This window comes from Apiospora marii (assembly GCF_038362585.1).
Source record: "Apiospora marii strain CBS 49790 chromosome Unknown utg000011l_segment0_segment0, whole genome shotgun sequence".
Lineage (NCBI taxonomy): Eukaryota > Fungi > Ascomycota > Sordariomycetes > Amphisphaeriales > Apiosporaceae > Apiospora > Apiospora marii.
In genome coordinates, this window is record NW_027117382.1 from 3,440,453 (window position 1) to 3,464,402 (window position 23,950).

Genomic DNA, 23,950 nt, shown 5'->3' on the forward strand with positions numbered 1-23,950 from the left:
GAGTTTAAACATTTGGAGCTCCCTCTAGCTTGGCTGGGACCACCGACCACAGTTTTGCCGGCCACTGCTCACCGAGGCTGACCGCCTTCCGCATTAGCTCACCTTAGGTGAGCAGGTTCCTGAGCTTGACCCCTGCCAATTTACCCCACCAAAAGACGGAAGCTGCCCCTCCATTGAACCGCACGACGAAACCCGACTGACTGACGGTTTTGCGACAGCCAAAAGTTGACTCACATCGTCTGACTCGAAGCTATTTGCTGCTTACAATTCCCGGTCACTCGCACAGCAAAAAACGCCCCGAGTCTGACCGAGAGTCGTCGTTACCTTCCTTTTTTCAAGAATTCGCCACACGAATTATCCAGAACGATGTCGACTGAGCCCGAGGCGCCCACCCAGGCCGCCCCGGCCGCTGCGCAGGATGCCACCGCTGCTGCCCCGGCGAAGCAGCTGGTTGACCCCTGGAACGTGGCCGGCGAGATTGGCGAGGACGGAAAGGCCAAGGCCATCAACTACACGAAGCTTGTCGAGGAGTTCGGCACCAAGCTGATCGACCAGACTCTGCTGGATCGCTTCGAGCGCTTGACCGGCCACAAGCCCCACCGATTCCTGCGACGAAAGATCGTCTTCAGCGAACGCGACTTCAGCCTGATCCTAGACAAGTACGAGAAGGTACGGGCGACCCTCCTCGAAGAAATTCGTATATAGGGGCATACACTGACTGGGTGTTTGATAGAATGAACCCTTCTTTCTATACACCGGCCGAGGGCCTAGCTCCGACAGCATGCACATTGGCCACACCCAGATTTTCGACTTCTGCAAGTGAGTAGACTTCGTCTACGTTATACCAGTATATGGCGGCTCAGGCAGAGCTAAACATGGAATTAGGTGGCTCCAAGATGTGTTCGACGTGCCATTGATCATCATGCTCACGGATGGTAAGTCCCTTGGGAGTGAAGATCAACCATTACACGTTGCTGATGGATGTACAGACGAGAAGTTCTTGTTCTCGGACAAGCGTTCGGTTGAAGAGGTCATGGGATACACCAAGACCAACGTGAAGGATATCATTGCCATTGGCTTCGACCCGGAGAAGACATTCATTTTCTCTGACTATGATTTCATGGGCGGCGCATTCTACAAGAACATCACCAGATTTTCCAAGCTGGTCTCCTACAACACTGCACGGGCAGTATTTGGCTTTGATGAAAGGTCAGCACTTATACCGCGTTTCAGACAATTTGTATAAGCTTTGATTTCTAACAGACAGTAGCTCCAACATCGGCAAGATCCACTTTGCCAGTATCCAGGGCGCGACAGCCTTTGCCTCGTCTTTCCCGCATATCTTCGGCGAAGATGAGAAATACTCTAACACCATTCCTTGCCTCATTCCCTGTGCGATCGACCAAGATCCCTACTTCCGCCTGACACGAGATTGCGCAGCCCGCTTGCACTATGCCAAGCCCTCGCTGATTCACTCTCGCTTCTTGGATGCCCTTCAAGGACCTGGTTCGAAGATGTCAGCAAGTATCGACAGTTCCGCCATCTTCATGACGGACACAGCCAACCAGATCAAGAACAAGGTCAACAAGTACGCTTTCTCTGGAGGCCAGGAGACCGCCGAGGAGCAGCGGAGGCTTGGTGGCAACCCGGATGTCGATGTCTCATACCAGTACTTACAGTTCTTCATGGAGGATGATGCTGTATGTTGTCCCCAATATTTCCGATCCCAGTATCTTGCTGACAATCTCTAGGAATACGCAAAGATTGGTGAGAGCTACCGAAAAGGAGAGATGCTGACTGGCGAGGTACGTTTTATGATGCACCCCTTATTCTGATTGAAGCTAACGTTGGCATAATCACTAGCTCAAAGCAATCTGCATAAAGCATCTGCAAGAATACGTCAAGTCCTTCCAAGAAAAGAGGGCGACCGCCACGGACGAGGTGGTCGAACGCTTCATGTCGCGACGTCCACTCAACTGGAAGGGCAACCCGCGTGTCGAGCGAGTCGTCCCGGTTATGGACGGTGCCGGAAAGGGCGAAGAGGGCGCTGCCGGCGGAGACGGGAAGATGACTAAAAACCAGCTGAAGAAGCTCGAAAAGGAAAAGATGGTCGCAGCCAAGAAGGCGGCCAAGCAAAAGGAGAAGGAGGATGCTGCGGCAGCCAAACAGGCGGCGTAGAATTTACTGCCAATAGAATTCGGTAGATTCGGAAGAATAAGTAAAAAGAACCCGATCGGAGATTTCCGATGTGCTTACATTACAGGGGGTTCGGGGACTTGGGTACATGAACCTGCTGTGTTTTTCCCCTTCTGGCAATGACGGACTTGAGCTATTAGAACGTCTCAACCAAGCTGATTCTCACTGATGTGGCCAGAGACCCTTCATGATTGGCAGAATCTTACTCCAGGCAGCCGCGTTCTGTTCTCGCCACTGGCATCGCGGTAGCAGACCATCTCTAATCACCACGCATGTTGCCATCGCTGCGATCCTTCTTCAATGGCTGGCAGCTTGGTGGACCTCACTCGCTACCCCCTTATTAGCATGCAACCCACGGAGCTCGCAAGTATGCTGGTAGTGAGCCGGCGATCCAAGTTCGAAGGTGTGATTGCCCCTCAATACAGGTCTGGGTCCTTCCAGTCCTTGGATCTGTCAACGGAGAGATGCGGAGGCTACTTGGCTCATCATACCACCGTTGAGGCTTAAATGTCGCGGCAACATGTTGTGGAGAGGCCTGTATAATCTCTTGAAGCCAATGCACATGTTTTGGTAGCAGCGATGCTAGCCGACCCTCTGCAGGTTTCAACGAATCAATCTGAGGCCGTTTTCCTGTCATGACATGATGAGGCCGAACTCATGCTATCATCTTACAGCCGGTTCGAATGTTTCACGTTAAACTGCATACACTATTGCCTTTATTAATGCAGGTTTTGGGCGCCAGTATCTACTAATGGAAGCAAGCCCGTCCTGTTGTGGCCAATGTGATGACCTCTCCGAGGGTCCTATCGCTTTGCCTGTAAGATCCCACTCCCTCGGGGCTCTCCTACGGCCAGAAAGAACATTGATCGTTTTTTCACATGCATGGCCCCGAGATAGATGTAGGTATGACAGCCTTGCATTCCCAAGGAATTGACAGAAAGAACGCCTCTTTTTGCCGAACTGCAGACCTATCTGCCTAGATTCCAGCTTCCCTGTCCCCTGCTCTCCCACACACCTTTTCCAAGGTCTGCGTGCGACAAGACGTACGCAATTTGCCATGTCCGTCAGCACAGCCCGGCCCCCAACAAGGCACACAAGAAGCAGGCTGTGAGGTAAATAAGTCCACCTGCCATCGATTGGGCCTCTTACACCCCTCCGCTGATACGTTACCTAGGTCAAATAGCGATCAAAATATGCGCGCCAAACTATGCATCATCCCATGCCGCTCTAATAGGATATCGGTCGAGCCGGCGTGGGATTGAACAGGCCGCGTCCGCTTCTTCCAACCACGGCGGCAGTCCTTTGGCTTGCAGCTTGGCTTGGCCGATTGAGCAATCATCATCGGGTTCCATGCGTTTCTTCTCAACTCAAAGCTGCAAGCGGAATCAACGCTCGCCAGCACATACATGCCTGCCCGCCGGCAGCCAGCGCTCAAATGGGGAGCTCGGAAAGGCCAGGGTGGCGGAGGCCGGGTGTAGTAGGGGTGGTAGGGATGGTAGAGGCGCCCCCGGTGGTATTGCTCATACTTGAGCAATAAATGGCCTCTCTTATTGATTCTTTTGCACAGCCAGACGACCAAGTTCCGCATCAGCTGCACAGTAGATGATGATATAATACATCCACATGCCCTCCCTTCTGCCATGGCCGAATGCCCTTTTCCCCTGTCGCTGATTGTTAGCTTTTGCCCCTCTGCTTTATTCTGAGAAACTGGGGTGGTTTGCCGCACGCCAAATACCAAACTTACAACGAGGCGAGCAATCTGGGCGAGACCCGACACCATTTAAAAAAAGCGCCTCTGTCATCATCTTGCAGCAAACCCGCTGTACCTTTCAACCTTCGATTACCTGAAGAAGGACATTCGTCGCAACATCCCCATGGGCAAACAAAAGAAGCATGGGGGCCACACGGTTCCTGGGCACGGCAAACCCCATCCGCATCACCAACACCACCACCAACAGAAGCCCGAAGCTCCCACGCACGAGGGAGCGTACAATTCCGTACCAGCCTGGTCGCCTGTAGTTATGACAGAAAGCTTCGCATACACAGCGCTTCAGGGCCCAAATGGTACGTAGTTCGTCCCGCATCGCCAAAACAAACCTCGGCGGGTGTAATGCAGCAGTGCATAATTAACATTCGCCCCTATTTTTAGGCCAACCCCTTGGATGGAAGATTTCGGGTGTCAATGCATACCCACCTTCAAACACTAGGTCTTATTCATCCACATGGCCATCAGGCCATCAATCAGCAGCCTATGGCCCATCTTTGGCGCCACACAATCTCCCCATCGCCGCCCAACATCCGGGCGGCGGCATCAACGCCGGGGCATCAACGTCCTCGTCGGATCGCAGCGGGCACTACGCCCACAGCGACGGGGACTCGGACACCGGCAGCGGCAGTGACGATTCCGGCTCCGCGTCGCATTCCGAGGTTCGCAAGAAGAAGGTGAAGGGCAAATCATCCTCGGGCCACCGCCATCGTCGCTCCTCCCGCCAGCCTAGCCGGCACCGCCGGCACCGCAGCAGGTCGGCGCACAGGTCGAGGGGACATGGACATGACCGGCAAGCGGAGAGGGAGGCACACTCGCACCACAAGGTGGGTAGGTGGCTCGGCCATGACATGTTCTCGGACTGCTAGATGGATGTCGGAAGGGGCGGGGCGGGGCGGCAAAGGGTCAAATGACTGATGATTCAGTGGCTGGCGTTCTCTTGGGTGTTATTGGTCTTTGAGCGGCCTCGGAAATGTTTTACTTCCGATGTAGATATTGTAAATGTAGTGGCACTGGGTTGATGTCAATAGTTGGATTTCCTTGATAGATTGCCGACAAGAGGGTCTGAAAGGGCTAGCAACACATACTACATCCTCTTACCTTTGTCTACGACATACAGTAATATTGTTGTACTCGTCAGTGTCATGGAAAATGTAACAAAACATCAATGACAGAGCAGTGAATTGGTAGGCAATGCATCTAGTAGTCATAATGTGGAAGATACAATGTCACCAGGACTCTCTGTTTATTCTTTCTGTCGTCTGTCACTGAGCGGTATTTTTAAAACTGGCACCAGAGCCAGTTATCGCGCTGTGAGGGCGAATAGAGAGCACGTGAGTATTCTATCTCATATTTGAGAAAGGAGGAAAATTCAAGACAGAAAATGCGATAGTAATGAAGAATCAGGGCAAGGTGAGTCCGATCATAAATGGAAGCAACGTACGTACCCAGAGTTTAGTAAGCTTGCAACCTAACTCCTATTATAGCAGCACATTGCATTCACCACAGCTTGTATTCACAGCCTAGGTATGCAGGTACCTACCTCCAAGAACGATAAGCTGTTTATATTGAATTTATTTAATTGAATGTAACTGGAACTCGTCTTGGCTACTATGAAATCATCCTTCTCTACAGATTGCACACGAACTCACCATCCCACGCCCCAATCAAACCCCAAACACCATTTTATTCCCAACCGCACCACCGCAACCATGGCAAGAACTCGCGGCAACAAAAAGAAGAATACTCCCAATCCTGAGGGCAAGGTGTACATCCCCTGGAAGCGATCCGGCTTCCGTTTCGACCCTTCCCCCGAATACTCCCAAGAACGTCTTGAACAACGTCTTTGCTGCCCTCGCCATCCGCGGCGACGCTCTCCCGTTCCTGGTCCGCGCCCGAATGGACGCTCTACTCATCGGCTGCTTGACGGCCACGAGCAAGAACCCTCCAAAGACGAACCTCATGGAGGAGGACAAGGCGGCCCAGGCGGCCTACTACAACGCTGTCCTGGAGGCCGTCAGACAGTACGGCATTTCCGGTGGCGGACTGACGCCCAAGACGACGTCCACCAAGCAGCAGCAGGAACAACAACAGCAGCAGCAGACCTTGGACCTGCCCAACAACGACGGTCCAGACCTGGGCAAACTTCACTGGACCACGATCGCCGTCCTGCTCCACGTCTTCACCACTGCGCGCCGCCTGTTCGTCAACGAGGCCAACGACGAGAAAGAACGTATGGTCTATAAGAAGCAGCAGAAGGGAAAGCAGCCCGAGAAGCCCGGTGAGCCCGCTGGCAGCGCCAAGAAGATCATCGCAGACGACTCCGACGATGACGCCAGCGAGGGCAAGGAAGGTGGCGGCATGGTGGTCGAAAAGGATACGGACGACGAGAATCTGTTCGTCACCCAGCGACCAGAGTATGAGCCCCGGGCCCAAACCCCTCAGGAGAATCGGCTCGTGGGCTTGGTGGATGTGGATCCAGCATTTGGATGCCGCCAAGGGACTGGCTTTGAGCAATGAGGATATCGAGGCTATGGAGCTGTTTTGATTGACAGTAGGACGGTATTCGGTACGACGGGGCGCAATTGCGCAGGTGGTTCTCATGGAGCGGTCGTTCGTTCAGCTAAGATATGAAAGCAACCACCTCATACGGAAAGATGAAGTCATAAGCTGAATGGGAACTGACATGACACCACGAAAAGCTGTTCATTATGATAGTTCCAATCGTGAAATGGATAATCTTTATTGTCAAGTATGCGAATCTCGCCATCTGATGCAATATGGGCAAACTGAAGTCAGGATAATGTGGTATCCATCACACAGTTTATGTTTTGAGTATTCAAAATTTGAAAACCATTGCTTCATGGAATCCAGAGAATACTACATCAACAAATGCCCGTTGACTGTACGACACATGTACCCCTTCGTCACCGAGGCTGGCCACACAGGACGGAGAGGCGCTGAGGATATGGGATCCAAAAGAACAGGGGGAAAGAGAGGGAGAAGAAAATTTCCACTTCCCCATGTTGCAAGCAGCGCCATGAGCGTCTGGTCATACCTATATCATTAACCCATAAGAGTAGCCTGTTGTTGAGCTGCAGATTGTGCAGATGACTTGCCTGCAGGGCCGTCTTGAACTGGCGCCATCTACATGAGTACATTGTTTGGTCATGTAGACAGGTATGGTAACCCCCTGCAAGAGCTCTGGCTTGGTATCATATTGTTCAATCACCAATCAATGTATTCAATACAGGCAAGTAAGCAGGTACTTGTGTACATCTACAGCTCCATGTCCCCCTCCCTGAAGCTGAGCAGGTAGCTTACCTATAGCTACAGCTCTAATTCCAGCTAGGAGTCCTTATGGCTGCCAATAATTGACAGTTCTTCCACCTCCAGCAACGGCACCGCCCACTGGGGGAACAACCATCTGCCATAATAGCTTAGTGGTATTGAGAGGATTTGGATCAACGAATTCCGGAGGTCACGGGTTCGAGTCTCGTACTTGAGCCCTTGCTGACCAAAGGGCATTTTCTCCCTTATCACAGGTCGAGGGTCCTCAACCCTCAACGAGGTCGAAGGTCCTTAACCTTCACGGGTCAGAAACCTCCCGTTTCTGTGGGTACTTTTTTTTTCTGCCTATCGTCATGGCTGTGCTGTTTTTGTCTCCTCCGTTTTACTCCTCGTCTGTCTCTACTTTGTGCTGTTGCCTTATTTTTTTTCTCGTTCGATTCGCCCATTTCCTTTCTGTCCCATATCTAGCCCTGTCACCTCCCGGTGCTTTTCCCTTACCTGAGTGCGTATTTACTAAGGTAAAGCTCGGTACTTACTTCTCGTAATATCAATTTTCTTTTCGTTGCTTCACGAATTCCTTCTTAAGTGGTCGGCTCGACCTATGTGGCCTCCTCTATAGCTATGATCGACAGCAGGACATCTTTCCTTCATGTAGGTGTATATATGGTATGCATTCTTGTTGGCTCTCAGGTAACATATGAAGATGCATTGAATGTCTGTGACTATCGACGCGCGAATATTTGCGTTGGCAAGGGGATTTTCGAAGCATGCTTTCTTCGGTCTCGTGTGGCTAGTCAGCATGTGGAAACTTGCCGTTTCTGATCTGTATAGGGATGGGACAAAAAGTAGAAACATAAGTTATTGTGCATAGATATGATATTATATATACGCTGCATGTGGTGACGATCTCCCTTTTTCTGCCTATAAGAGAAACAGTGCGTCTGCTATGAAAAGGGGGGATGATGTAATCAATCTACAGCTGAAGGACCACGTGCCTGGCTTTGGACGTTGAGCTTAGCGCCTGAAACATCAGCTTGGCAGGCAAGACCCCTCCAAAGCCCAGCACATACGGGATACCATCAACCCCACGGTAGCTTGAGTCTTAGTGGCGGGCGGCAGCTTGCATCATCGGACATCCATCCAGAAGGAAGTAACACGACTCCGGACTAACTAGATCTAGGACTAATAGAAAAGATACACACTTCGATATGCTGTCGTCGCTCGCATGTAACAGGAGTGGTGAAGTTCGAGTTAGAAAAGATACTGGAAATAAAAATGTTGATTTGACATCGTGGGCACAGCTGTCAAAGATGGGTTTGTTGCATGTGTGCTGATGGTGAAAAAAGTTAGGTACCTACATGTACATAAGTTAGGCGCCTTCAATTCAATGACCATGGCCCTAAGTACCTACATACATAACCTAATGCCTACAAGCTCTGATCCACTGACCACATAAGTTACCGTGCTTCCTTGAACCGGTGACCTCAGCTGTACCTGCTGCTGCTGCTGCAACTTGCCCCGCGTCGTCACAACTTGACATCCCACTTCAACTTCTCGATCTGCCAATCTGCCAATTCCCCAGTGACCAGCCCGATTCCCATGAACTCCAGCAGGTACGCAAGTACTTACTGGAGTTCACACATGCATACCATCAGAATTCAACATTGACCATATGTTGACTTCCACATTCGCAGACAACCCCGACACCGCAAGTACGGACTCCATCATCCAGCTGTCTTTTGTGGGCCCGCTAGCCGCTGTCACATTGATCACCAGACACTACCACTACCACCACCACCACCATAGCAGCAGCCTTATCGCCTACACCTTTGACCTGCCTACATCCTTGCATGCGCCAACGATTTGATACGCAGGTACTGACGAGAACACAGACACATTCTTTTTCGAGAAGAGAGGGAAATCACTGTCGACTATCATTGTTAACGAGTGATTTTGTGAGGCCTGTCTACACCTCAAGTGATCGCAATCAACGCCAAGAAACCCCACTGGTGTAAGTACGTACCCCCGCAAGCGGCCGCAGGAATAAACCGTCTTGATTATTCCACTCACTCCAGAGAATAGCAGTGGGATCAGCCAATACTACTGGAATAATAGGTGTTCTAAAGACCTGCTTATTCTTCGGGAGACTTGGCCGGTTTGTTCTCGCAGAGACTCTCTGTAAACTGGGAAAATGGCACTGGCCGACGCCGAGGAAACGGTGCCCGGTCGCGGTGATGATGCTGCTGGCGGTACCGCCAACCCCAAGCTTGAGCACCAAGGATCCAAGGACATTCTGATGAGCAACGCGACCGACGAGGTCCTTGCTACGCCTCAGCACTTTGGACCCCTCATGATCCCAGGCTCTGCCTCAGTTGGCCACAGGCCGCAAACCCGATCCATGACTAGGAATCAAATCAAGAACCAGACAGTAAAGACTCCAATCTTCACTAGACTCCAGGATGCCAGCTCTCGTTCGAAAGATAAAGCAGCCATTCCTGCATCAAAGCTCGAGGATGCTGAAGACATCGACTACTCCAGTGGTGGATCCTCAACGGCACAAGCAATCCAGACTCCCAAGACCGATACGAACGTTAACCCAAGTCGCACCAAAAAACCTAGAGGAACTTCGCGGAAATCGCCCAGATCTCGCCGGAAGACCAGCCTGCTTCGCGAATCGACACCAGCAAGCCAGGCGCACGATACGTCCAACGGAGCATCAACTTCAGAGACGCCGCGCAAACGCCGGAAAACAAGAGCTATGGCGGACCCGCAACGTCCACGAGCGCCTCTTCGCCGGTCATCACGGCTGTCCAAGCCGCTCACGGAATTTCAGAAATATCCTGAGTTGCCTAATGAGTTGAAGTTTACCATTTGGGAAGCAGCCTGCGAGCCAAGACTCGTCTACATCAGAAACCGGCAAAGACTGGGCTTCACTCATGACGTCCAGAACGCTGCACCCACGTGGTTCGATGTGGATGCGATATCAGCACGGGTTGCCTCGGAACGTAAGTGACTTTCGGTGTTATTTCTTCCTGTTCTGGGGTTTATTCCACGCTAGTATTCCACGTTGTTCCAGTGTCTCACGAGGCATGGAATAACCGCTTGTTCCAGCAATTTCCGATATTCCCTCTCGAGAAGAGTAAATGCTGACACCGAGAGTCGATAGGTTACCGGAGGATGTTCGGCCTTCAAAACCCCGATGCGGCCCAAACGGAACAATATGTGAACCCGGACATGGACATTGTTTTGTTTGAGCCTTGCTGCAGCGGCTGCAGATCATATCACTGCGCTCGACAGCATTATACGGAGAAAGACCGCTTGGCTATCCGCCAGCTAGCGGTGCAGACGGAATCTCCCCATTTGCCGGCCAATACCAGCCCTTGCTGGGCAACAGTCAGCCTGGCATGGCCCTGTGTTGAGTCATTGTATCTGGTGCAGACGGCGATTACCGGCCACAGCAAGCACGATAAGGTCATGGTCCGCGTCAGCGAGGAGGGAGAGCATGAGCGCGGCCTGAGAAAACGGTTCGATGAATGGAAGAAGCAGACTGGCCGGGATCGCGTGTTGACCACACTGACGTTCGTCTCTGTGGTGCCTAAGGCTGGTTATACCGGTGCCCAGGCGGATATCATTATTGGTTGAGAGATTCCCTTGATGGCGTTTGCGCAGCTTTTCTTGCAGTACTTCCCGAGGATAATTAACAGGACAGTTTGTCCAATCGGGTGTTCCATTTAATAGAATGAACGTTACGCCAGTAGTATCAATTGATCCCTGGTATGTAAAGCACGGCACAATCTGGTGGGAGCAGCGTTTTCGCCATCTAGTATCGGCTGTGCTGTTTTGACACGAAGAAGATTGAACATGATTAATAACTGAGTGGACATTCCCAGCGATGCCATGATGCCGTAGCCATCCATTCCGCTAAAAATATACGCCTTGCCTTCAGCCAAATCCTCTAAATAAATATGCTCTGTAAGTCTTTGAGATTATAACAATAGAACACTAATCAAAAACAAAATGTATTCCTTGGCAAACTCTACTTTCTCTACGCAACTGGCTTTGCCCTCTGCGGCATGGGAGCGTATACTAAGCGCATTGACCAAGACCTATACGATCCGAAGCGTGTGTTTCCCATCTCAATTAGCTTGAGCCTAATCCCACCTAGTGTTATACAAGCTTCATACGGATGCAAATCTCAAGACTGTCACCCTTGCGGATGGAAGCCACGCGCCGGGGAATCAACATAGCCCTCTTGGCCAGGCGCAGTTCCTGGACCAGGGCTTCGGAGGGCTCCATACTCCAGCCCTCTCCATTGTCTGTGACTATAAATGGGAGGGATATGTCAGCTTTGATATCAGGTTTATCTATCTTTCTCTTTCTCCCCACATCGGCCAAAGCCTCAGAATTCAAAGTAGGTAGATTAGGGGCCCAAACTCTTGATTTTTCGTGAACAGCGAAGTAAAATTTGTTTATATATGCTTATATTTCCTGATATGCAAAAAAGGGGCATACTCACCTTTGTCACTGCTGCCGCCGCCGCTGCCGAACGGAGGGTGGCATTTAGGACATAGCTTGGGCCAACATGTTTCTTGGAGGTAGAGTCGCTCTAGCCGGTCCGGATCGTGACGCCGCCAAGAGCCGCATTGGTAGGGCGTCAGACATAGTTTACCCACGGAGCTGTGTAGATGCTTTTCGGGGCAGTCGTAGTAGATCTGTCTGTAGAAGCACATGATGACTACTGCTCGTTCGGCGCGTCCTCGCAGCAATTCAATGGACAGTTTAATATATGAGTGATGCAGTCAGGCACATATCCAGGCCACACGAGAGAAGAGGTGGATCGAGAGCCCTCTGTCACTGAGTCAGTTCCAGTTCCAGGTCCAGGACTTTTTGAGTATCAGGTAGGTAGCGAATCTTGAAGATTGGTGGTGTTAGGGAGAAGGTGGAAGTGGAAGTGGGAGCGGATCGCGGGGGAAAGTGGAGAGAGAATCAGAGGCAGCGGGCGGGCGGCGATGAGGTGGAGTAACGGTCGATCCCGCGCACTAAGCCTGTTTTATGTGGCGCACATCGTGGGGGTTCTTTCTAGTGGCGTTGATGATGATGGTCAGTCGTAAGCACCTACTACATACATAGTAAAAAGCAAGTGTATCATGAATACTCCGAGTAATTCGTTTGGGATTGATTCAATATGGCCTGTCCCGGGCTATATAAATTCAATTCACTGTTCAAAGTTGGGAGTCCATAAATGTTGGTATATATTGACTCTCACAAGAGGAGACAGTTTTGGAGCTCGAATCGGCGATATCATGCATTTTAAGCGTGTATTCTCGAAGCGATGGAGAATGCTAGCTAAAAGCTTCGTCGGTTGAGGGTAAAAACTGGTCTGTCAAGACGTTACAATACTCAAAGCTGTTTGGTTATCAAAGAACGAGCCATGGCCCGACCAGTCGGTCGACACTCTTGTCGCTGCGGATCAAAAAAGGAAGAGGTCATCCAGGCAATGAATGCGATGATCAAAAACCCGCCAGATGTATTGGTACCAAGGTCTCGAGATGCCTCGGCCTCTGGGTGGCCACAAAGTGCGACCAGCGACAGCAATAGCGCGCATGGGGCTATTGCTCCGATGCACGTTGGGTTGCCTGCAGGAAAGGTAGAGCAGACCGGCATTGACTTTCGTTGCATTTCGCATCCCTTGCGCCATCACATCACCGCGGCAAGTTGACATGTCGCCCGGAGAGCTGTTTGCTAAGCATGTCGTGTCGTTATTGCTATCTTCTAGAATATTACTGACAGAATTAGAGCCTGTCAATCATCTAAGCGCATCATTGGCGGCTTGCGGTTGTTGGGTGGTTCGAACAAATCCCTGCAGGTAGTGTTTGTCCCCAACTAGGATGGTGCTGGTAGAAAAATACGATTCAGATGGGAAGTCTGGATATGAGAGCAGTGCAATGCATCATCGCGTCTACCGTCTTTGTTGTCGCCCAAGGGAGCTACGACCCCAGCAGAGCCGACACGAGCGAACGGTGCGCAGTCGAAGTCACATTGTTAGGTTAATCAATGCCTGACAGACACGCGGGAGACCAGTCGCACAAGAAAAGCGCGCGAGGCGCTGCTCACCTTACAAGTGCGACATCGCTTCTTGCGTGGTCCCAAAGTGGCTCAGGATGATTCGTCGGCGCCAGTCCTGTTTTGATCCAATGCAGTTGGGTAAGCCCTCCCTTATCAACACTACCCTGGAGGTTGAGCGCGTGCTATATGTACATGTAGTGAGAAACTGGCAATGATTTTCCAGGTGAGTTGTTCTTCTGCATTGAATTAACTTCTCGAGAGGGATGACTGGTATTTTGATTGGTACGATGATTGGTGCTGAGCCGGAAAATGGCCTGGATGCATCTCAGTGTTGAAGTCCAAATGCTGTGCAGTAGGCTAGTACTGTAGGGTCAGGTCACGCATCACCTGCACTTTCAGGTCCCTCCCATGGTGCGTGGGGGCCAGGTCAATTGGCCAGAAGCACATGCATCTACGTGGTACTGAAACACATATGGAAAATAGAGTTCCTCCCACTGTTTCTGTCAATCATTGAAGGTTCACGGCGGTTGGGGCACACCATCCATCGAGCTGTTTGCTGTGTTCTATTTTCTCCCAGAACCCATCTCCCGCTCCGGGCTTGTCCTTCAACCATGTGATTCTTTCAAGTTGCCCATGGCAAACATCTTCCAACTCGGCCCGCCTCAGCATATTACATGCATGCACGCATCCGTATCCAGACCATGCCGAATTTGCATGATCGCCAGCTCGCTTTATCGGTGTAACTACCCCCTACCCAGCAGCTTGGATGGCCATAGACAGGTGCATCATGCAGTTGGTTTGGCCTGTTGCCCGGCGACATATTCTAGACGCACATCCTGAACCGTGGCGGATTAGGCAAAATGCGGGCTGTCGTCGCAATCGAGAAAGAGGAAACAGCCGACTTATGCGGCCGGACGGCTGCAATGTCCTTGTTACTTGCTGCTTGCGGTGTCGCAAACGCTGCGCTCCACTGAGGATCCACTGTGAATATGGCAGAATGTCTTGGCTATAGTGCCGAGTCGGACAACATACGCGGTGGACGACCCCTTCATACAAGGAGACATGGGAAACTGAGCAAATCACGGACCGATGCTTTCGATTGCACTCTCTGCCATATTCGTATTCACTCAGCTCTGTCTTGAATAAGATGCCCAATGGGGACCCCTCCTCCGCCTCCAGAGGTCGACAGGAGTTTTGGGTAGGACATGCACCTCCATCCCTACGCCACCCAACTGCTGCACAACATCTCCATATCAACGCGGCACAGGGCCAAAGGCAAGACGGATGAATCTAGGGTCTTGCCTACATGTAGGTAGGTAGGTAGGGATGGCATTGCATATGATACGATTGCAATTGGCCTATCTGGATCCATCTGCTCGGTAACGTACGATTCCCCCGAGCAGTGCTCCCATTGGATCTAACTGCTTGCTTAACCATGTAGTTGAGTCGCAAACGATTTGAAGCTGCGGAGTCCATGTTTTGCTGGTGTGCTAATTAAGATCAACGGCCATGTTACCATGCACCATTCACTGCGCCGTAGCGGGCATGCGTCCAATCAATCCCACTACAACCCTTGCAAGTTTGCTGTGAAGATCGAGGCCAGCTTCCTAAATGGGCCTCTCCGGCCAGCGGCCCGGGGGTTCTGTCTTATCACGACAGTACGGAGTACTGTACCCTCAATACCAAGAATACCAAGACCTCGGGGTAGTGAAAGCAGAGCCGGTCCCCAATCTCAGACACCTACCGCTGGGTTTCCCATATCCTTCAAGCTTTCCTTAGGTGTCTGGGCGACCGGCCAAATCTGCCTCATCTTCATGTAGTCCGGCTGTCGTCATTTACACCAACTCTTGTGTGGGCTTCGCGGGCCAACCTGCCCAGCAACTATGGAAACCAACCGGGAAGTTTTCGAGACCATATGTGGCGATGGTTCCTTCGGCCCGAGTGTGAGATCTCCGGAGTGTCGAGGCGGTTTCGACTTTACACGTGAGTGGTGGCCGTTTTCGAAACCATTGGAGGAGCCATCGAGCGTACTAATGCACCAAGACGATTACAGTTCTGTTTGAAGAGAGCATTTTGACCCTACTCCCTGCAGCCTTGTTCATCGCATTAGCAGCAATACGTTCTTACAGTCTTGTCGGTAAAAGGCTAGCTGTGAGACGAGATGTGTCCTACTATTGCAAATTGGTGCGCAATCAACACATTCAACTTCTTTGCCTTCCATTTTACTGCAGGGGCCATGACTTACTATGGATAGGTTGCTATAAGTGTTTACACTGGTGTCCAAGTGGCTCTCCTGGTTTTGGTGATCAAGACTAGCCTCCGAACAAAAGCCACACTTGCGACGGCGGTCTTGTCATTGGTCACGGGGCTCAGCTTGGCTGTTCTCTCCCACCTTGAGCATGCGAAATCAATCCGGCCTTCTTTCATCATCAATACTTACCTGATCACCACGGTCATTTTCGACATCGCTCGTGTTCGCACGCAATGGCTTTCCCAGCGTAGCGGTGATGCTCTCGCCGGGGTCTTGACCGTGTCTCTTGCCGTAAAATTCGTCATGTCGGTTTTGGAGTCCATCGAAAAGCAGTCGTTACTGCTCGAGTCTGATCGCCAATATTCGCCGGAAAGCACGAGCGGGGTAGTCAGCAGGAGCTGGTTCTGGTGGCTGAATTCCCTGCTCTTCGCCGGCTTCAGGAAGGTGCTGAGTCTCGACGATTTACCATCTATCCATGAGAAAGTCAACTCCTCTCGCCTATCCCACCGCATACAGTCTACATGGCAGAATTGTAGGATTCCTTCCAATGAATTATCAAATCGATGGCGAGATTTGCTAATACGATGCAGGTAATCAAAAGAGAAAGCATGCACTGGTACTAGCCTGTGTCTGGAGCCTCCGCTGGGAGATTCTATTGACCTTGGTGCCCAAGTTCCTTGTTGTCGCTTTGATGATTAGCCAGACATTCCTCATTCAAGATGCTGTTCAGTACATACGAGGTGATCTGCGAGGTGGCGACAACAACGGATATGGCCTTATAGGGGCTTTTGGCTTGGTGTACATATCCTTTGCAGTACGCAGATGATGCCCCAACGACGTTTCTGTTTCCGACTAATCCCGGTATCATTAGTTTACGACAGGATGGTACACCCATCTGACCATCAGGACCATGTCCATGATGCGTGGCCAACTCATCTCCCTCATTTACATCAAAACGACTACGCTGCCCATCACCAGTGTGAATGAATCTGCCGCTACGACTCTGATGAGCACGGATGCGCAGAGGATATCGGAAACATTCCAGCTCCTTCTCATAGACACTTTGCCACTTCTCGCTCAATTGGGTCTTTCGATCTACGTTCTCTACTTGCAGTTGGGGGCAGTGTGCGTGGCGCCCATCATCATTGCAGTCGGTACGTTTTCATCCAACTCATAGTCTTTCTTACCTTCTCAAGGGATGTCGATGTTGACAGCCCGCAGTCTCCGTGGGCCTTTCGACGGTATTGGCTTCACGTATTGGCCCCAGACAGAAGAACTGGCTGGAAGCCACGCAGAAACGAATCAATTACACGACGGAAATTCTTGGCGCGATGAGGAACGTGAAGATGCTAGGGCTAGCTAAGCAGATGGAACATAACATTCAAGATATGCGTGAGAAAGAGATGACGGTCTCCCGAAGGTATCGAAGGCTTCACGCGTTGAATATCACTTTAGGTAAGGCCCAGCTATCTCGATGTTTTGGAACTTCATCTAACCCCAGCTTCAAGTCAACATGCCAACCATTTTCGCTGGCCTATCTCTCTTCGCGACGTACGCAATCGTTGCCCGCATAAACGGAACCGAGGGAATGTCTGTTTCACAGGCTATCACATCCATGGCAGCCATGATGGTTCTTGCGCAACCACTGATTATGATTCTATACGCGATACCTTTCGGATGGAGCGCGTTAAGCTGCTTCACGAGAATCCAGGAGTTCCTCAATGCAGAATCCCGCATCGATTCAAGGTCACTTCTTTCGATGGACAGCCCCGCTGATTCGCCAAAAGAAAAGGAGGCCTTGCATCGAGTCACACGAACCTCATCGGGTTCCCACACACGTGGTTCCTACCTCAAAGTTGAAAAGGCCGATTTCGCGTGGTCTAGCTCGGACGACGCTGTGGTCAAGGGCTTGGAGACTCATATCGGACCCGATTGCTTCTTGACAATCATCGTGGGACCTGTAGGATGTGGCAAGTCTACATTGCTAAAAGGGCTTTTGAGCGAAACATCGAAGACGAGTGGCGTGGTGTCGGTGTGCTCCCCCGAGATTGCATATTGCGACCAGACGGCTTGGATCATCAATGGATCTATCCGTGAAAACATCACTGGCACATCTGAATTTGACGAAAGCTGGTACCGATCCATCATCCAAGCGACAGCTCTCGACGTTGATCTTCGACAATTGCCTAATGGGGACTCGACTATTGTGGGAAGCAAGGGTCTCAAGCTGAGCGGAGGCCAAAAGTCTCGTGTTGTAAGATGGATTATCCGATACATTCCATCATGCAAAGATTAACAGAATGTGTAGTCAATCGCTCGGGCTGTCTATGCTAGAAAGCGACTGGCAATCCTTGATGATGTGCTGAGTGGGCTCGATGCTGTGACTGAGGAGCATGTCTTCCGTCGGGTATTTGGACGTGATGGTCTATTCCGCAAGTCAGGAACGGTAGTGGTGTTAGCGACACATTCTGGTAAGATTTTACCCACGGTTCCATCGTTCTACGTCACTAATTCTCCCTTCAGTCAAACGTCTTCCGGAAGCCAACCTAATTCTAGCATTGAAAGAGAACGGCGAGATTGTTGAGCAAGGGTCCTTTTCCGAGCTTAATATTCCTGGCAGCTACATCCATACTCTGCAGGTCAAACTCCAGAAAGAGGAGCAGGAGTATAAAGACTCGGCAGTGGTTGAAGTCGACCTTATTGACGAGAAGACCAAGGAATCCGTGGAAGCTGAGGGGAAAACGGAGGCTGAAGTTGACGAAGCTCGACAGCTAGGGAATTGGAGCATCTACAGATACTATGGCCACGCATTAGGACCTGTGGCGTTGGCCACTTGGATATTCTTCCTGGGAAGTGGTCAGACATTCGTGGGCTTGGGCGGTAAGTGTTCTCCAGTCCCTATCTGGGCTATGAAACTCCTTCACTTACTAACGTACCTTTTAGAGATCTGGATCAACTGGTGGGCCGAGGACAATGAAAGGGGCGGTCCAGACAGAACAGGTTATTGGCTAGGGATCTATGCCATGTTCAACAGTCTCGAAGCCATCTTAACCATGATCGCTGTCGGGTATGTGAAAGAGCCGACATACCTAGGGAGCCACTTGATTGACTTGTCGCTAGATTCCTCTGGATCGTTATTGTGCCCCGATCTGGCAACCACCTCCACCAAGCGATGATAACGGCTGCCATGAAGTTCGTATTGCGACGTCAACTCCTCGATACATTTACTTACATACTGCTAGGGCACCTTTGTCCATATTTTCCGAGACAGAGACCGGGGTGCTGGTCAATCGGTAAGCCATCAACCTAAATGCCAACCCAGCGATTCGAGCTCACAGTATCACAGGTTCAGTCAAGACATTCGACTTGCCGACATGGTTCTCCCCCAATCGATGGTCAACGTTGTCTTCCGTAAGCTGCTAAAGCGCCCTTGACTAAGGTGTATTCGGGTACTGACTTCGCGTTTGTAGACTCTGCAGGCATGTTGATCGTCGTTGCCGTGGCCATCAATGCAATCCCCTGGATCACCATCGCCTTTCCGCCTATCGTTGTGATCCTCTACTTCGTTCAACGCTTCTACCTGCGCACGTCTCGTCAGCTGCGATTACTCGAGTATGTGAAGCCCCTCAGCAACTACATGAATTGGTGCTAATTGAAACTCTAGGATCGAGGCGAACGCCCCTCTGTTCTCGCATTTCATCGAGTCGCTTAACGGCCTGGTAACCATTCGTTCTTATGGCTGGGTCGGCGATTACGTTGCCAGAAACATGGAGCTGCTGGACCAATCTCAAGCTCCCTCCTATCATCTCCAATGCATACAGCGGTGGCTTGTCTTTGTTCTCGACATGATCGTCGCCGGTCTCGTCATCATCCTCATTGGCCTGACCGTGGTGCTGCGTACCAAAATGAATCCAGGCTACCTCGGTGTCGCATTGGTTCAGCTGATGACACTGTCACACGAGCTTACGGGGATCGTCCAGTACTGGACCATGCTCGAGACGTCGATCGGGGCTATTACGCGCATCAAAGATTTCGCTGAGAAGACGCCGGACGAGAGCGCCCCGGAAGAGACTGATGCTCCCACTATCGACTGGCCTAGTCGGGGTACATTCAAATTTGAGAATGTGTTTGCATCTTATGGGTATGATGCCGTCGTCGACACCTACCTTTATCAAAACTTGCTTTTGCTGACCTTGCTTTTCTGTCAACAGGAACGGAAAGCCCCCAGTGTTGAAAGATATCAGCTTCACCATCAAAGCAGGGGAGAAAGTGGGGATTGTTGGTAGAACTGGCAGGTTCGTGGTTGCTTCTCCTCATACCCATCTCGCCTTGGCTTCCTTCTATTGAGCCCTTTGCTAACCGATCCGCGGAAATAGCGGGAAGAGCTCAACCACGTTGGCGATCTTGCGCATGATAGACATAGAGGCCGGCAAGCTGACACTGGACGATGTGGACCTGACAACGGTCAAGGGATCCGTCATTCGGGAACGAATCATATGCCTGACCCAAGAGGCTTTCATTTATCCGGGCACCATCCGTGCCAACATCGATCCGCTCAGCCATGCGACCGACGAGGACATCGCCGGCGTCCTGCAAAAAGTTGGCCTCTGGACCGTGCTCCAAAGCAAGGCGGCCGCCGCCGCAGCCGGCAAGAAGACGGACTCAGGCAACACCACGCCTACCAGGCATACCCACACGGAGGTCCTCGACACGGCCATGGATACTGACTTCCTGTCGCATGGACAGCGACAGCTCTTCTGCCTCGCGCGCGCCCTGCTCAAGTCGAGCAAGGTGCTCATCCTGGACGAGCCCACGAGCAGCGTCGACAACCAGACCGACGCGCAGATGCAAAAGGTCATTCGTGATGAGTTCCGAGATCACACCGTCATCATGATCGCCCATCGGCTGTCGTCCCTCATCGACTTCGACAAGATCGCCGTGCTCGACAACGGGCATCTGGTCGAGTTCGGCGCCCCCGCGGAGCTGTTGGAGAACGCGTCGGGTCACTTTTCCAAGTTGTACAACCAGTCCTCGTCCAAGTGATTCAATGATTACGATGGAGATTACGATTTACCGATTTTATATATCTTATGCCTACCTTTACGCATGTAATGATCTAGAATGTCGCATTTTACATCACGAGTCATCCGAAGATGATAGAGTTGGCAGAGCATCCACTGGCTGATAGTTGTTTGGATACCCTCATTAGCTGAGAAATTGAACTTGATCCGCGTGCTTTTGGTTATCTTCCTGCTTGAATCCGACCCAGACTTTTGATATGAGACCACTTTTGTTGTCGGTAGACTTTTCCATCAGGCAACCCGAGCAATCGTCTTCCCCCACCATGCCTCCTCCTCCTCGTGCGCCTTGAGCAGGTTCTCCCCCTTGCGGAACCCGTGGCCCTCACCAGGGAACTTGACGAGCTTGATCTCGCCGCCGCGGGCCTTGATGTCGTCGTACATGGTGTAGGCCTGCGAGATGGGCACGACCTTGTCGTCCTCGCCGTGGCAGATGAGCAAGGGGGCCGTGATGTTGCCCGCGTGGTGGACGGGCGACCGGTCGCGCATCACTTTTTCCTTGTCGGCCTCCGTCATGTCCGGGGTGAAGAGCAGGAAGTCGACGTAGTGCGATTCCATCTTGTGAGTCTCCTGCAGTAGAAGTTTGACGTCGCTGATGCCGTAGTAGCAGGCGCCGCCCGCAAAGAGGTCCGGGTAGTGGCACAAGGCTTGCAGGACGGAGTACCCGCCCGCGCTACCGCCGCGGATGCCGACGCGATCCCCGTTCACCAGGGATGTGGAGGCTAGGTGCCGCACGCTCTCGGCGATGTCGTCGACGTCGATGGCGCCCCAACGGCCGTTCAGGAGCTCGCGGTACGCCTTGCCGTGTCCGTCGGAGCCGCTGTAGTTGATGGCGAAGGTGGCGTAGCCGCGCGCGTTCCAGTACTGCATCGACAGGGCCAGGCCGGGCCCCGTGTGGCCCGTGGGACCTCCGTGCGATTGGACGATGAGGGGTGGCTTGGTGCCCGCGGGACCCTCGTACTTGGGGTTATGCGGTGGCCAGAAGAAGCCGTGGATGTCGCGCGCCGGTCCGCTCTGCGCGGGGAAGCGGATGTGCTGGGGCTTGGAGAAGATCTCGGGGCGGAAGGCTTCGTCGTTGGACACCCAGATCTTGGTCAGGTTGCAGCCGTCGCCGACTTCGACGTCGTAGTCGCTGGTGAAGTCGTAGTCGTCGTCACCGTCGGTAATATCGACGCGGTAGAGTGCTTGTGGCTTCGTAGCCCCGCTGCCAATTATGATAAAGGAGGTGTCTGATAGGCGATACAAGCCGTCGTAGGTTACTTCAGATAGCGGAAGCGAGAGGTTGCGCGATTTCAAAGTCTCGGGGTTGAAGACGATCACTTTGTCGGAGCCGTTCTCCGTGGCGACTGCTACGACGCACTTCTGGGATAGAGTCGCATACGTATGGCTAGAGATCATGTGAGCTCTCGGGGTGTCATCTGCCAGGGAATTTCTCGTAGGGCAACTTCTTACCTGCCAATGAACATGGAAGCGCTGCCGAACTCAGCCTCTTCATACCCCTTGAGATTCAGCAGTGCCGAGCCACCACCCGGTCTGCGTCGGTAAAACCGACGATAGTTGGACGTCTCGTAGCAAAAGTACAGGAACCCGTCGGGGCCCCAGCGCGGCTCGGTGACGGTCATGCCCTCTTCGCCAGCAATTCGTTCTACGTTGCTCACGGTGCCGTCATCCCAGTCAGCCCAGTGCACCGTAACGCCCGACCAGGGCATGTCGGGGAAGTTCCACTGCACCCAGGCGATCTTCTTGCCGTCGTGGCTGAAGCTGGGGTACATGTAAAAGTCGGCCCCCTCGACGGCGCGGCGGACCTCGCCAGTGCTCGTGTGGATCGCCACGACGTAGTTGCGGACCTGGTCCGGCGCCGCGGCGGAGGTGTGGTCCTCCTGCACGGCGAGGACCCAGGGCGAGTCGGGGCTCGGGTGCGCAGCGAAGTCGGCGTAGCGCAGCGACTCGCTCTTTTCCAGTAGGCCGGTCACCTTCTGCGTGTCTACGTCCAGGATCTGCACGGAGCAGTCGCTGAAGTTGGAAAAGATAACGCGGGGCCCATCATCGTTACTGGAAGAGGCCAGAATCGCGTACGCGCCGCCGCCGTACTCGTACACCCGGCTGCGGGCGCTGTACCCTGCGGGCAGCACGGTGCGGCAGCCATAGCCGCCTGCGCCGTCCTGGTAGGCCTCGACGAGGTAGAAGATGCCGTCGGGGCGCGCTTCGGTGAAGAAGGTGCGGCCGGTCCGGCTCTATAGCATACGGATCATGAGCGCGTATCTTCACGGATGAGGATGTAGGATGCGGGGTGTGGATAACGAAAGGAAGGCAAGAGGCCAAAGAGAAGCATCGTCACTCACGCAGACTCTAGGTGAGAGCAGTTTGCGGCTCCCGCGGAACAAAGCCTCTTTGCTGATCTCGCTGTCCCATTGTCCGTAAGGTGCCTGGGTTTTGCTTTCCTCTGTACGCCGCACCCCGCCATCCTCCGGCGCGTGACTTGCAGCCGATGCCATTGCGCTCTCTCACTGTATGTTGGCAAGTATCGGAACTCTTGGTGCTAAATCAAGGTCAGCAGTATCCTTCCAGGTATTCATTCGATCAAGCGGCCGTAACTTACCTGTGGTCAATTGCAAGGTCACTGGGGATGGGGAAGTTAGAGAAGTCACTCAGTCGGTTGAAGTGGGGTTAGAGATCGAACTGCTTCCCACTAAATTTGGTGACACCAACAGAACAGCAAGCATCAGGCCTTAATTACCAGCTGTTCTATCCTCGAAAATGTATACACATATCTACTGTATTACGATCACGATTCTTGGAAAAAAGAAAAAAGAGTATCCGGTGTTTATGAAAATTCCTTCAAGTTTCGAATTTAATCGTTTCTTTTTTTTCCCATTCTCTTCAACGAAACGAATGTATACAGTAAGAGTACGATTATTAAACCAACTTAAGTGCGAAGGACCTGACCCGCCTGCGCTTTAGCTTAAAGAGCATGAGAACCTGCCCTTCATCTGATAGTCACATCATGCGGGTCCAATTATAGGTAGGCTGGCAATCCGATGTTCATAGGAGTACAATGGATATAATAAGTATCGGAGCCGCCCATTGATTGATCCTATGCCAATGGCATTGTGAACTCTTTCTTGAAAGGGGTGAAGGGGATGTAATGACCATTGTTGGGTGCGCTTTATGGCAGTCTATTCGGATACTGACATTGTCATTATACCTAGCAAAAGGAAGGCAGTATTGAGTATGAATATATCAGCCAGCCTATGCTCGATATGTAATACTTTCCCCCGAAAACTTAGAAGCAATAGTTTAATC

The 23,950-nt window shown here is 51.9% G+C and overlaps 7 protein-coding genes across 7 annotated transcripts; 5 read left to right on the forward strand and 2 right to left on the reverse strand.

Annotated features, from left to right (window-relative positions):
- Positions 1-366: 366 nt before the first annotated feature.
- On the forward strand, positions 367-2,178 carry PG985_014197 (Tryptophan--tRNA ligase; the record flags this gene model as incomplete). The annotated part of the gene is made up of 7 exons (XM_066833963.1): positions 367-669; positions 734-819; positions 886-935; positions 990-1,209; positions 1,271-1,700; positions 1,752-1,805; positions 1,864-2,178. The coding sequence occupies 7 exons, from the start codon at positions 367-369 to the stop codon at positions 2,176-2,178; spliced, it is 1,458 nt and encodes a 485-aa protein (XP_066678703.1).
- Positions 2,179-4,217: 2,039 nt separating this feature from the next.
- Positions 4,218-4,830, forward strand: PG985_014198 (uncharacterized protein; the record flags this gene model as incomplete). Its single annotated transcript, XM_066833964.1, has 2 exons — positions 4,218-4,260; positions 4,346-4,830. 2 exons carry the CDS (start codon positions 4,218-4,220, stop codon positions 4,828-4,830), a joined length of 528 nt encoding a protein of 175 aa, XP_066678704.1.
- Positions 4,831-5,860: 1,030 nt separating this feature from the next.
- On the forward strand, positions 5,861-6,481 carry PG985_014199 (uncharacterized protein; the record flags this gene model as incomplete). Its single annotated transcript, XM_066833965.1, has 1 exon — positions 5,861-6,481. One exon carries the CDS (start codon positions 5,861-5,863, stop codon positions 6,479-6,481), a length of 621 nt encoding a protein of 206 aa, XP_066678705.1.
- Positions 6,482-9,443: 2,962 nt separating this feature from the next.
- PG985_014200 (uncharacterized protein) lies at positions 9,444-10,894 on the forward strand (the record flags this gene model as incomplete). The annotated part of the gene is made up of 2 exons (XM_066833966.1): positions 9,444-10,257; positions 10,419-10,894. The coding sequence occupies 2 exons, from the start codon at positions 9,444-9,446 to the stop codon at positions 10,892-10,894; spliced, it is 1,290 nt and encodes a 429-aa protein (XP_066678706.1).
- A 525-nt stretch (positions 10,895-11,419) lies between these two features.
- PG985_014201 (uncharacterized protein) lies at positions 11,420-11,982 on the reverse strand (the record flags this gene model as incomplete). Its single annotated transcript, XM_066833967.1, has 2 exons — positions 11,420-11,574; positions 11,769-11,982. The coding sequence occupies 2 exons, from the start codon at positions 11,980-11,982 to the stop codon at positions 11,420-11,422; spliced, it is 369 nt and encodes a 122-aa protein (XP_066678707.1).
- Positions 11,983-15,201: 3,219 nt separating this feature from the next.
- Positions 15,202-20,612, forward strand: PG985_014202 (uncharacterized protein; the record flags this gene model as incomplete). Its single annotated transcript, XM_066833968.1, has 17 exons — positions 15,202-15,301; positions 15,372-15,502; positions 15,573-16,101; positions 16,160-16,383; positions 16,441-16,723; positions 16,791-17,024; positions 17,078-17,823; positions 17,878-18,040; positions 18,093-18,449; positions 18,513-18,636; positions 18,690-18,761; positions 18,812-18,862; positions 18,916-18,980; positions 19,040-19,181; positions 19,234-19,710; positions 19,781-19,864; positions 19,946-20,612. The coding sequence occupies 17 exons, from the start codon at positions 15,202-15,204 to the stop codon at positions 20,610-20,612; spliced, it is 4,449 nt and encodes a 1,482-aa protein (XP_066678708.1).
- A 269-nt stretch (positions 20,613-20,881) lies between these two features.
- PG985_014203 (uncharacterized protein) lies at positions 20,882-23,142 on the reverse strand (the record flags this gene model as incomplete). The annotated part of the gene is made up of 3 exons (XM_066833969.1): positions 20,882-22,034; positions 22,100-22,881; positions 22,990-23,142. 3 exons carry the CDS (start codon positions 23,140-23,142, stop codon positions 20,882-20,884), a joined length of 2,088 nt encoding a protein of 695 aa, XP_066678709.1.
- Between the last annotated feature and the right edge of the window lie 808 nt (positions 23,143-23,950).